The sequence below is a fragment of the Watersipora subatra genome, chromosome 1 (assembly GCF_963576615.1).
Source record: "Watersipora subatra chromosome 1, tzWatSuba1.1, whole genome shotgun sequence".
In the NCBI taxonomy this organism is placed as follows: domain Eukaryota; kingdom Metazoa; phylum Bryozoa; class Gymnolaemata; order Cheilostomatida; family Watersiporidae; genus Watersipora; species Watersipora subatra.
In genome coordinates this window covers 38,692,529-38,706,746 of record NC_088708.1, presented here as the reverse complement: position 1 = coordinate 38,706,746, position 14,218 = coordinate 38,692,529, and the positions used below count along the sequence as shown (strand labels likewise).

At 36.5% G+C, this 14,218-nt stretch overlaps 1 protein-coding gene across 4 annotated transcripts in view; it reads right to left on the bottom strand.

Annotated features, from left to right (window-relative positions):
• LOC137393833 (receptor-type tyrosine-protein phosphatase mu-like) overlaps positions 1 to 14,218 on the bottom strand; it is a 171,855-nt gene that overhangs the window by 88,175 nt on the left and 69,462 nt on the right. For all 4 annotated transcript variants that reach the window (XM_068080557.1, XM_068080544.1, XM_068080563.1 and 1 more), the window contains exons 9-11: positions 7,466 to 7,688; positions 5,430 to 5,536; positions 5,200 to 5,310 (exon numbers count right to left, since the gene is read on the bottom strand). In XM_068080557.1, the coding sequence (XP_067936658.1) occupies positions 5,200 to 5,310; positions 5,430 to 5,536; positions 7,466 to 7,688 (441 nt within the window). The remainder of the gene's footprint in view (positions 1 to 5,199; positions 5,311 to 5,429; positions 5,537 to 7,465; positions 7,689 to 14,218) is intronic.

Below are 14,218 nucleotides of genomic sequence, written 5' to 3'. Positions count from 1 at the left end.
AAAATGATAACGTAATAAATTTTGACAGTCAAATTATTTTGTTGGTTTATATTTTAACGATGCTGTAGTGGTCGTTAAAAACGTTAAAATAAATGTCGTTATAAAATTCCATTCTACAGTATCAATGAACAAAGCTATTTAATTCCGCCGTTTTTCGCTCGTTCGTTATGATAGTTTAGTTTCGCACATGAAATTTTCGCGAGAGGATGACTTCGCAAAAACGCAAAAGTTAGATGAGGCGAATACATAAGTGTCCTAGGGTAGATAGCTAGATGCTGGTAATAATCTAATTAAAACTCAGCAAAAAGCCACTTTAATAAATAGTTTAAGGAGTTGAACAGGATAAAAACATGCACTATTTCATAGCGCATGTTTTTATCCTTGCTCTATGCAGTGAGACAAGCTTGTAGGAGTAGTTTATGACATCAATGCTGGCTATAAGACCGATTACTCCCTGAGTCGGATAAGAACTTTAGGTTAAATAGATTTATGACTGACCATGAAATGAGTGAAGTGATAAGTTAACTCTCTGATGGCCTAAAATTCATTCTGCTACAGGCCAAATAATTGACTGTGTGCAAAAAATTGCATGAACTTTCAACTTTTGATTTTAACCACAATGCATCAAAAACCCATATGAATCTGCTATAAATGTTCATAAACATTTCAAATCTTCATTTGAGAACATACATACTCTATTACCATGTCATTCTAAGCATGCTCAATCAAATTAAAATAAACTACTTTATACATCAAAGTTTGACTACATGCAGAATTAAACTAAAAAGGTTTTGTTGAAAGAACTTCAAAATAACTCAAGATATAATAGATGGAATATTACATCTTTTTATAGAGTGGATGAGAGGAGATTTTATTGACTGTTAATACAACAAGATTCAATTCTGTTTACCAACATTGATTTAAATATTCTTAAGGCTTGACTTCTGTATATAAAACCTAACAGCAGCTGCAAAACAACAGCTGCAGTCACAGTTTAGTTGTCATCAAACAATTAATAAATCACTTGAAATGAGTTTAATAACACTTTGGATAGTTATCAATAGCATTGTTGATGGCGGTATAAGGTAAACAAGCATTTTAGTATTAAAGAAGCTTTCATAAATAACTTGCAAAGTTGCGATACATTTTTTAGCCAGATTATCGGCGTATTATTTGGATTCCATAACGATAAATTAGAACTTTATAGGATTTATAAATATGTAAAAAAAACTATAATAAAAACCTTTAGTAGTTTGAAACAATAACTATAATAATAACAGTAATGAAACTATAACAACTATGAAACAGAGTAATACTTCCTAAGGATATAGGAAGAGAAATGTCAATGACAGTATTATACTGTCATACCAGCATGGTATATATATGGTATATATATGGTCATACCTCAGCATACGAGCTATATATTAGCATCCTATGAAAAAGAAAACTTAAACTAGATACTACGGAAAAAATCATGTTGATAATTGAAGAGATCATGTTGATAATTGAAGAGATCATGTTGATAATTGAAGAGATCATGTTGATAATTGTTGTAATTTAGTAAATGCACTAAAAAAGTAACAAATACCTATGTAGTTGTTATTATCTGCAATAAAATGTAACATTGCTATGTACACTACCTATATGAGTTTTACCTTTGAGACAGATGTTGTGGAAACGGCGTCTGAGTGAGAGAGAGAGTGAGAGGGAGACTCGAGAGCAACGTGTTCAGTGCACTAAACTTTTATGACCTTATATATGTAATAGAAACTGTGAATTTAACATGAATTTAGCTGACTAAATAAACTATAAAGTTTTAATCTGTTACTAAACTTACTCTAATTTTTCATCTTATTTTTTTAGCATCTTTTTTGGTTAGCCGCGTTTTGCCTCGTGTTCAATATTACTTTTAGCCAACCTTTTAAAAACTTTTTTAAAAACTGATTCGCGGAGTAAGATCGAGCGATGCTGTTCTCAAAAGAAGCCTCTCGCATATTTGGCCATATAGTGGCCATCAACAACCGGCGCGTATGCTCGTATCTCAAAGATTACTCGTATCTGAAGGAAGAAACTTTCTCAAAAAGTCAGATTGTATCTCGAGTTTCTCGCATGTTGGGGCACTCGCATGTTGGGGCACTCGCATGTAAAGGTGTGACTGTATAGCAACAGACGAGCTTGACACACTGGCAAAAAGGTTGAAGGGGTAGCTACAGAGGTACATCAACTACAGAGGTACATCAGCTACAGAGGTACATCAGCTATAGAGGTACATCAGCTACAGAGGTACATCAGCTACAGAGGTACATCAGCTACAGAGGTACATCAGCTACAGAGGTACATCAACTATAGAGGTACATCAGCTACAGAGGTACATCAGCTACAGAGGTACATCAGCTATAGAGGTACATCAGCTACAGAGGTACATCAGCTACAGAGGAACATCAGCTACAGAGGTACATCAGCTACAGAGGTACATCAACTACAGAGGTACATCAGCTATAGAGGTACATCAGCTACAGAGGTACATCAGCTACAGAGGTACATCAACTACAGAGGTACATCAGCTACAGAGGTACATCAGCTACAGAGGTACATCAGCTACAGAGGTATATCAGCTACAGAGGTACATCAGCTACAGAGGTACATCAGCTATAGAGGTACATCAGCTACAGAGGTACATCAACTACAGAGGTACATCAGCTACAGAGGTATATCAGCTACAGAGGTACATCAGCTACAGAGGTATATCAGCTACAGAGGTACATCAGCTACAGAGGTACATCAGCTACAGAGGTACATCAACTACAGAGGCACATCAGCTACAGAGGTACATCAGCTACAGAGGTATATCAGCTACAGAGGTACATCAGCTACAGAGGTACATCAGCTACAGAGGTATATCAGCTACAGAGGTACATCAGCTACAGAGGTATATCAGCTACAGAGGTACATCAGCTACAGAGGTACATCAGCTACAGAGGTATATCAGCTACAGAGGTACATCAGCTACAGAGGTACATCAGCTACAGAGGCTGATGATTTATAGGATTGATGTACTGATGTTTTGAAAGAGGCATCATGCTGATACTTCATCAATTAAGCAAGCTGAGCATGCATCAGGTTGCTTTCATCTTTCAATAATAACCACTATGGAAATACATTGTACAAAGAAGTGACGTTATAGATATATTTTTAATTATGTTATTCTATTCGTATCAGCTATGAAAAAAATGTTCACACCGCTTGGTTTCATTTATTTTAAAAATGCAAAAAATCATTCGGCTCTAAAATACCATAAAACCTTTATTTGAACGTCATGGGGCTCTATTTTTCAACCCTTCAATTAAAGGATGGCGTGGTATTTTCCAAACACCTTGTCAAAATGCTGAGAAGATAAATTTCACCCTTTCACAGGTTAATCGGATGTCGCCTTTATTCTGCACTCTCCTTCGGGCGGTGCGACATTACCCCTTTTTGATGCAAGAAATTTGCATCCAACTTGTCATAGATTTTTAAATAAATATGCACGAGGAAGATACATGTCTCTATCGGTTGGTATCTATTGCTCACAATTAACCTACGATGATCTTATAGACTGCATTGAAATTTGGAGCTTTAAAGTTTTTTATTGCATTTTACATTTGAAGGAATATTTTTATTTTATAACTATATTTAACAAGGTTGCACAAAAGCTAATTGTACTTATTGATATATTTGCAGCCAAAACTGACTTTTTATCTGCAATAGAATAGGAGTTACAAGCGTCAAATCATTGTAAACTGAGTTCAATCATGCTATCAAACAATCTATAAATATAAATCTCAATGTTGGTCTGTTGTTGTCTGTCTGTAGTTCGTCTGTCTTTATAGCGATTAAGCTTTAGTAACGAAAAACCACCTTCGTACTGGATTTGAACTGGCGACATAACCACAAGGCTAAGCCATTCTTATCACACTAATCGCTCTTACCATAAAAGACTCCTGTATATCCGTTTCGCGATCGCATTAATTAATACAGTTTGCCCTCGAGTTACGATGCCCCTGTTATAAGATTTTTTCGCCTTACCATATGGAACACAATGTTTTTTTCGTCCTCGCTATATGAAAACGAAATTTTCTTCGGCTTTTTCCTCTATATGATATCAATAAAAATTTCTCTCGAAATAAAAACTTGGCAGCCGGTGTACTGATTGGGATGAAATAACAAAAATGCCAATTTGCTATTCAACGGAAATCCTTCCCACAATGCCTAAAAGAGAAACGATGCTGGCTTGGTACAAATATTAATATTTTTATTAATGAAAAGCACGTTCTGATTGTTGATTCTGTTTGGAATCATTTCATATTCTTCTGGCTGTTCAATACCTTCCACAGTGTCTTTTGATCTCAACTCCTCTTCTGCACAGCTGAGCTAGGCAATATTAGCGTCCAAACAATTTTTTAGCAGAGCAAAACATTACACAGTGCATATAAACTTCTAGTTCTAGGGTAAAGAAAGAGAAACCGTGTGTAATCAAAATAGCCTCAAAATGTTCACCTCATAAGACGTAGTAGCAGATTTTCCATCGTAAATGTGAAAACTGTTTCCCACATACATCGAAGTATTAAGACTGTGTTAAAAAACAAACTACTATAAGCCTGGTACCAATTATTTCTTTGGTGATGCAATCAAAGTTTTTAACGAAAAAACCTAAAGACTTGCGGTTGGAAAACAGGCTTCGATACAAACAGAAACAACGAACGAATTAATTGTTATCGATTTAATCGTGTCATTATTAGTACAGTTTTGTCAACACTTTTCTACTGATCACTTGCTATTATGGGTGTGTAAAGATTAAAAATGTCAAATAGTATCGGTCAAATAGAAGTAGTGTTCAAATAAAAGTAGCATCCAATTACAGGGTGGCACTCCATTTTCAACCCTATTCCCATAGTGGCGCTCAAATAGAGGCGGCGTTTAAATAAAGGAGGCATTCAAATAGAGGTTTTACGGTAGTTAGCCAATGAGACATGATAATGTATTTTACGTAAACATCAACATTCTGGACCTGGCGTTGATGTCAACCTCAGCATGCTGTTAGCTACACACGGACACTGTATTATACAAGTATTATACAGGTATTATACAGGTATTATACAGGTATTATACAGGTATTATACAGGTATGACATTGTAGGATTGGTTGAGAGAGATGACTCACTGTAAAGTTGTATACACTCTCAAATTTGAGGCCTGTAATGAGGCAGGAAGAATTCGTGGGGAGGGCAGTGCAAGCAACATCAGAGGCTTTGACAGCATCACTATAGAGCACCTGAAAAAGAGGGCAGCTTGATTAAGAGAATATACCTATCACACAACATTTATAATAATATTATAGCAAGAGAAGGCTGGTAAACTGACTATAAACTGCTGACATATAGAATTTTATACCTGGTACCCGAGGAGCTTTCCATTAGGAAATAGCGAAGAGCTCCAATGCACCCTTGCACTGGATGAATTGTGCATGTAGACTTGTGTAACCACTGGCGCATCTGGCACTACAACATACATGTACAAGAACATATTCAAATATTGGCTATAAAATGCCAACTAGTGAAAACATTTTTCTTTCCCTCTGGCCGGTGCGTGTGACACGAACTGTTTAAATACTTTTGCAGGAAGACGTAAGGCAATGTCACACATAAATAGTATTAACATATAATATCAACATATTAATATACTAACATACATGTATAATCGTCTCTTTAACATACCGGAATTTTTTAAACTTTCACGAAAAATGCATCTAACTATTAATATGTTTCATTGGCAGATTTTCTATTGTGATATTGCAATCACAGCATCATATATAACGCACATGGAATAACACCAAAAGTAGTGCAACATCTGTGTTCCAATAAGATGAGTAATTCAGTTACCATAGCCTCTGCTACGGAAGTTCAACATCCGACAGATCAGGCCGTTAGAGTATGACTTTTTGCAACCACAGGTGCAGTTTAAAGATATGTTAATATTAACGTTTCGTTCTCATTTTTTTCTGCATAAATCTTTGGTCTAAATCCGTTATGATTACCAATGGAGCGACCGACATAACATCGCAGCCAAGCCGCATAGACGGAAGAGAACAATTCCCTTTCAATGCAGCTGATGCATCAGGTGCAGTGCGTATTGTGACAAACTGTTGTTTTGCTCGCTCCGCTCGACGGGGGACGACCCCGCAAAAACAACAGTTTGTTAAGACAGGCTAAGTCATAGAGGCCAACAAGACAATTTGTATAGGCTTGTGGGCGGTGAATCCTTGTGCTTTCGAAAGCTGAATAAAGTGAATAAAGCCTAAGTGTTTGTATTAAATATGATGGTTCCAGCATGCTTGCGTTACAGATGAAGCTTTACAGGGCTTTACAGGCTTGACACGCGTTACAGGTGAAGCTTTCTCAGAGATAACCAAACAAGGTCTCTACTAGGAGGATATCGCGATTTTAATTTTTGGCAAATCTTTGAGTTGTATCTACTGTCATAGTTCCCAGCATAATTATTTAGACTGGCAAACTTATCGCAGCGGTGAAGCCACTCAGATAGCGAGGAGGCGAACTCACTAGGAACCATTCTAAATGCCAGCTGACAATGATATATAAAGCTAATCCACGGAGTTACAACGCCTCAGAGTTACAACGCATCGAAGTTTGAACAGCATGCTAGAAATTAAACTGAATGAAAAATAAAAAATTAAAATTTATTATACTCGCTATAAGTTTATACTTACTATTGAAAACAAATACGAAATACAGAAAGAGGGAAGAAAAACAGTATGTTGTACATAGCCTATACATATACCTATATAACCTATACATACAACGGAAGCTCGAAGGCAAGAGGGGGGTAATTTAAAACAGAGTCAATTAACGATGGGTTCTTCATAATGTAACCTGTGTCATTAAATAAGGACTAGCTGTATGTAGAAGCAACTGACACCACTATCATCTCAAGTTTTAAAATAAGGGCTAGTTGTATGCAATACAGCTAACCCTTTTTTTTAAACTCCTCTATGCCCTTATGCAATAAAGCTAGATAGGATACAATTATCCTATCATATGCCAGACAAATATAAGCAATAAATCTAGAAGAACTTGTAAGATAATCTAGAAAAACCACACAACTATCCTATCATATCCCAAATGGATGTGAGCAAGCAATCCAGAAGAACCACACAACTATCCTATTATATCCCAGACAGATGTGAGCAAGCAATCTAGGAGAACCACACAACTATCCTATTATATCCCAGACAGATGGGAGCAAGGAATCTAGAAGAACCACACAACTATTTTATTATATTCCAAACAGATGTGAAGAAGGAATCTAGAAGAATCATATAACTATTCTATCATATCCTATCATAACTATTTTGCTTATAAAAATGTTTCACAGTAAGACTTGAAAAGGCACACCTTTTCCTAACAACTCACATGCGGGCAGTGTTCTGTTCATTTGGAGTGTATCCACAGGACTGTCGAGTCCACCATCATTACGGTAACTGATACTGACTGTATACTCGGTGTAGGGTTCTAGGGCTATGGTGTAGGTCGTGACATAGCCGCCTACCACACTTTGCAGGTTGGTACGATCAGAAGTGAGATGTATGAGCACTTCAGATATATAATTGCACTGGACCTCACTTGTAGGTGGCAACTGGGTGCATGGAATAAATAACAGCAAGTATGTAAGGCCTACACGTATCCACCACAATAAGCTTTGAGTCCCCGCTGAATGTGTTACATTACATATGCATCACAGAATTTCACGCATAATCAGCCAACCTACCAGACTGCTTTAGTAGGTGAATTTTACAGTAAAACTTATATATTTTACAGTACAACTGAGATATTTTGTATGAACTTGAAAGTCTTGTATTTGTGACTGAGCGTATTTATATTTGACCATGCTGACTAAAAAAATACACAATACGGTTCCAGCTGTGTCAGGTAAGTGGGTGTGCTAAATAAAAGTCAACCAAGTTACTTCCAGCCACAGAGCATACCAAATAACGCTGTGATTTTACAGTTTCATCAGTCTAACTGGATAGCTTCACAGTGTGATGTTTAATACTGAAGTTAACGCTGCAGTGTTCAATGATGCTAGCATTCGCTCTAGGTTAAGCGTGTTGGCTCTTGCAATTTTTGTATTTGCCCACAGTTTATTGGCTGATAATGCTAGTGGCTTTAAAAAGCGTACCAGAAAAAAATGTGACAGCCATTGCGATCATTTTCCACCCCTAGTAAAAATAGAAAATGGTCTTTAAAAATGGTTTTTGAGCGCAACACTTCTTTTAAAAACTATACCTTGTCAGTGTGAGTAGTATTGTAAAACTATACCTTGTCAGTGTGAGTAGTATTGTAAAACTATACCTTGTCAGTGTGAGTAGTATTGTAAAACTATACCTTGTCAGTGTGAGTAGTATTGTAAAACTATACCTTGTCAGTGTGAGTAGTATTGTAAAACTATACCTTGTCAGTGTGAGTAGTATTGTAAAACTATACCTTGTCAGTGTGAGTAGTATTGTAAAACTATACCTTGTCAGTGTGAGTAGTATTGTAAAACTATACCTTGTCAGTGTGAGTAGTATTGTAAAACTATACCTTGTCAGTGTGAGTAGTATTGTAAAACTATACCTTGTCAGTGTGAGTAGTATTGTAAAACAATACCTTGTCAGTGTGAGTAGTATTGTAAAACTATACCTTGTCAGTGTGAGTAGTATTGTAAAACAATGTATATTACGGCTTGAAGAAGACATTGGCATACATGCCAATCTTGTATGGTAAGTAGTAAAAAATCATCAAATGCTACTAAATGATAGATCGTGTGTTAGCTAGAGCCTGGGCTCTAAACCAGCCAATGGAGAAGTATTTATATTAACCACATAATATAAATACATGTTCACATTGTTTTAGGCCTGTTCAGAGGTTTTTTACCATATTGTAGAAGCGTTGATTACAAATACTGCAAATAAATGTTCAAAAAATGTAATCTTGTGTGATTGACAACAAGAATGCACTGCTATAACTGATGCGTATGACATTACTATTTTTGGAAAAATGTCTGAAGTCATAATTACCAGCATTAGAGTTTTTAGAGAAGCTTTTTGAATTTCGAATATAAAACTTTTATTTGAGCAGCCCCGAGAACCACAGCTTCGCATCGAAATTAAATGACCTGAAGTTGGAAGATTAAATTGGTAAGGGAACGGATAAAACAATGAGAGGTAATGAGAGTTGTCTGCCACTCGCTATTAGCCTGGCACATTGCCAATGAATAATTTGATTAAAGCACATCAATTATTTCAGTACTTTTATTATACATTTCAGTACTTCAGAGTCTTGGCTTTCGAATGAGCCTATATTCAATACACAAAGAATAATAGAACTACGAAAAACAGGATGTCAAAAGTATGTCCTGCAATAAAAAAACACTTGGTTGCGGTTTCCACAATGTGATGCCATAATTATTATTTAGCCTTAGGTAGTCGATCCCTTTCGCTGCCATTGAGGCTGCGCTTTTCTGTGACAATCGGTGCTCTTAAACCCAGAGAGTGCTAATAATATAGTAGGATTCTAGGTAATCAACAATGCCCGCAGATCATGCTAACGCACGACCAATACAAATACATGTTCTGGGCTGATAGATTTTGGGTGATTGAGGAAGTTGTTGCTGTTGTAGTAGTATTATTATTATCTGAAGAATTCGTATTGCTTTTCATGTTGCTTTCTGAATATGATTATGCTTCAATAAATATACTGTCGTTGATAAAGGTAATGAAATCACATCGATTAATTAAATTGTGACCTGCGGTAGCATGGCCTATAGGACTACTGTATATGTAAATTGCACTCTCGTGAGATCAAGCAATGTTTGAAAAGAATTAGTCTCAGTCGTGCCCCTCAACATTACAATAAAAAGAGAGGGCTAGTGCATAACATCATCGGGAAAACATAGTATGGTGCTTGGAATCTGAACTATTTATCATAGAAATAGTCTGCACATGGAGAGCTAATGACACTGTCATCTTCATTGATTTTCTGGAGTTGTCCTACCTTTGCCTGCCACTAGCGTAATTATCGTAGTCGATAAATATAAGCGGTACGCAATAAAAATAAGCGGTAAGAGCACACAACACTGAATATGAAAATTGTGACGTCATAATTTGCAAGCCTATACCATTAAACATGTCTGTCGTAGAGCCCTGGGGAAATCCTATAAACACTAACCAATGTCTGTCTCACCATGTCAAACAATGCCTCATTTGAAAGCCAAAATATTGAAAAACCTGAATAAGCTGAAACAGCACTGATATAATTGATGTGCTTTACAGGTTGACTTGCAACAAAATTCACATTACAGTTATTTGATATGAAAAGATTCACCATGTCTTACTCTGTTGTGTTGTAGGTGCAAAATATGTGGAAATGTGATTACAAGCTCTTAAAAGCTAAAAAACGAACAGTTAATCGCAGCCACACGAGACCGTCGTAGTTTGGATTCTCTTTCCAAAACGGCTCAAATGTGACGTAGTTGTGGTAGATGGTTTCTGTTGACAGTTTCCTGCAACCTCATTCGTCAAAATATTTTCACAAATATACAGTCAAACATGGATAACTCGAACTTCACGGGACCGAGCGAAAGTGTTCGAATTATCAGAGCGTTCAAGTTATCAGAGCACTGTCACAAGTCCACGTATTTACTTATTTATTAGTAGATACATATACAAACTATAATATAAATCAAAAGCACAAATGGCTTGTTTCAAATTAAATGCTTCTAACGTAAAGTTTAAAACGTTTTTATTAAAAAGTATAAATATTTTTTTATCGCTTGAGATTGGTTTGTTGTTTGAGGTGACGTTATTGCCAGGACGTTTTTTAGATTGACATTGGCAAAACTTGATCGTTGTTGAAATGCTAAAAAAAGACATCTTTTTCCTTTGAGCGTTTTACCCACGATCAATTTTGCCAATTTTTCTTGAACTTGATGCAAATATTACCTCACTTTACCTGGGATTCGTTAAGAGCAACACTCCGAGGCAGTTCAATTAGAAGTTTTACGAGGTTTTACGGTACATTGTATATCACTCACGCTTTTTGAATGGATACTTATTGAATGTACACACGTATTCTGTGTTAGGTCAAACGATGAATAGTTTTTTTTAGCTAAGACAACGTATGCGTTTAATTACAACAATTTTTAAGACGTTTTAAACATTCAACATTCCGACATTGATTTAACACGGAATCAACGCCGGAAAACTATTCATCGTTTGACCTAAACACAGAATACATGTACGTTCAATAAGTATCCATTCAAAAAGCGTGAGTGATAGAGTGATATACGATGTACCTTAAAACCTCGTAAAACTTCTAATTGAACTGCCTCGGAGTGTTGCTCTTAACGAATACCACTTTCCTTGCTTCCGAAGGGCGATCGCTAAGCGGATTTTTGACATAAATCAAATTTCACCAAACCTTTAGAGAAGTCGTTGACAAAAATATTTTGCCGATGGTGGTAATAACGACGCTTATGAATTACGAAAAGTTGAGGTTTACCTCTATGGCTTGGAATAAAGTGATTTTCTAAAGCGATAACAACCGTTTCGGTAGCCGTTGGGCAAAAAACAGTTCGAGTTAACAGTGTTGAGTTCGAGTTATCTATAGCAAATTATCATTACGTGGGAACGGACCAAATAAACCGTTCGAATTAACCATGTGTTCGAGCTATCCGTAGGCGAGTTATCCATGTTTGACTGTACTTCACGCATTCAATAAAACCATGTCTATTGTTTTTACGCGTCTATTTTATCGTCATTGTAATGCTGTTTCTTTTAGCAGCGATATCTTATAACTTACCGTAAAAATTTGTTTAAGTTTTTAACCTCAGCTTGAAGGAGTACATATCATTGTTTAATAATCATGATGAGCCTGTTGGTCACCTGTGATACTCGAAAAGTGCTGCAAAAATTATTTGCGAAGTATTGGGTCACATGATCAGATTATGACTTGCCGATTAGACCAAACCGAAACAAAATTGTAAAGTAGCGAGCATCTATATTTGATACAGGGTCTTCGGTAAAACCCGAAATGTTTGTCATAAATTAGTGCTACGATAAGTTTTACATTGAGTTTTTTATGGGCCTTTCAATTCACGTGAGAACATCACGTGACAAGACGATAACCAAACTTCATGGCTACGTCATCGAAATAAAGAGATTCCAATCTACGGCGGCTTTTCACTTTTGAGCTTTTAAGAGCTTGTAATCACATTTCCACATATTTGGTACCTACAACACAACAGAGTAAAACATGGTGAATCTATTTGATACCAAATAACTGTAATGTGAATTTTGTTGCAAGTAAACCTTTAAGCTTACCAATAAGAGCTACCGTTCTTATGACGTTACGCCATAACGTTGCGTCGTGACGGAAGTGTATTTGCTCCCATGTAGCGACATATATCGCCTAATGAATTCCTCAAGCTCTTGTGGCTGAATTAGTAAGGCGTTAGACTGGCAAATCGGAGGGTCCGAAATCAAATCTTCTGCGATATGGATTCGCCATTCCAAGATTTTAATAGCCATTGCTAGAACGACACACCAACTTTGAGAAATATATATACATGTACAGTCAAACTCGGATAACTAGCCCTTGGATAACTTGCCCTTGGATGGCTCGAACACATGGTTACCTTGAAACAGATTTGTTTGGTCCGTTCCCAGGTGTGTGATAAATTGCTTTAGATAACTCGACCTTAACATCATTAACCCGAACAGTTTTTTGCCCACGGCTACCGATACGGTTGTATTTACTTCAGCATATCACTTTATTCCAAGCCATAAAGATAAACATCAACTTTTAGTACTTCTTAGGCGTTGTTATTACCAATATCGGCAAAATATTTTTGTTAATGACTTTTTTTAAAGGTTTGCAAAAATCAAATTTCACCAAACATGCGCTTCTCGATGGCCCTTCAAAAGCAATGAAAATCGAGGTAATCGTCGGATAAACTTAAAGTAAAATCGGCAAAATTGATCTTGGTTAAAACGCTCAAGAGAAAAAGATGTATTTTTTTCTGAGCGTTTTAACCGCGATCAAGTTTTGCCAATTTTAACCTAAGAGCAGTCACATCACCTTTACTTGAGTGATTATCTTTTAGATAACTATTTACTTCAGAAATATATCACTTGATGAAAGCAGATCTATATCAACTTGAAAGAAAGTTGTAGTGATTTACTAACAGCTAAGTGCTCGTTGTATTCTATATTATACTATCATTCATTCTACACTTAGTGTATCTTTATTTATTATCTTTAATTATTATCTTGATTATTCATTCTTTATTTATTATTTTTATTATTTATTTTTTATCTTTATTATTTATTTTTTATTAATCTTTATTATTTATAAATCCTTAGGTTGTGTAGAAACGAGAGGTTGGCTTGTCTCTTACAATCTATTTAATAAACTGACAGCATGCAAGAAGATAGCAAGCCATGCCATATTAGGAGAATGAGACACTCTAAGCAAAAAACAACAATTGCGTAAGTAGGTCATTTATGCTAGCTAGCTGACCTTGGGGAATAAGACATAACACTCCTCCCGCACAAAATACAAAATACTAAATTTAAGCAATGTCTCGTCTCCAGCATGTAATTATTGAAAGTTGTATTTTGAGTAACAAGCGAACATAGTGTCTTGAGCACGAGCTCGAACGTTGTGACTGGTTAGCCCCACCGGCTATCAAGGTTAATACAAGGTGAGTTAAGTTAATAGTTTGATGCGTCATAGTAGTCAGGTTTACGATGGTTACGTCGTGGGTATCTAAGTGAGTTGGATGCCAAAACGGGTTGTTGTGGCTCAGGAACAGCAGCTGGTAGATTCTGGGGTATTGGAATACTGTTGTCAACAACATACACTCTTGGTTGGAGTTGATTGATATGGCATCGCCAAATACCTCCATCTGTCTGGACCTCATACATTACACCACCAAATTTTGCTGTTACTTTGCATTGTAGCCATTTTGGTCCTCCTCTGTAGTTTCGGGCATAGACCAATGAGTCAACTTCGTACTTGGTGCTAGCGGTCAGAGCTTGGTTGGGTGATTTGGTTAATTGGGATGGTCCGAGCAGTGAGAGCATATTGCGAGGTTGCCTACCATGAAGTATTTCAGCCGGTGAC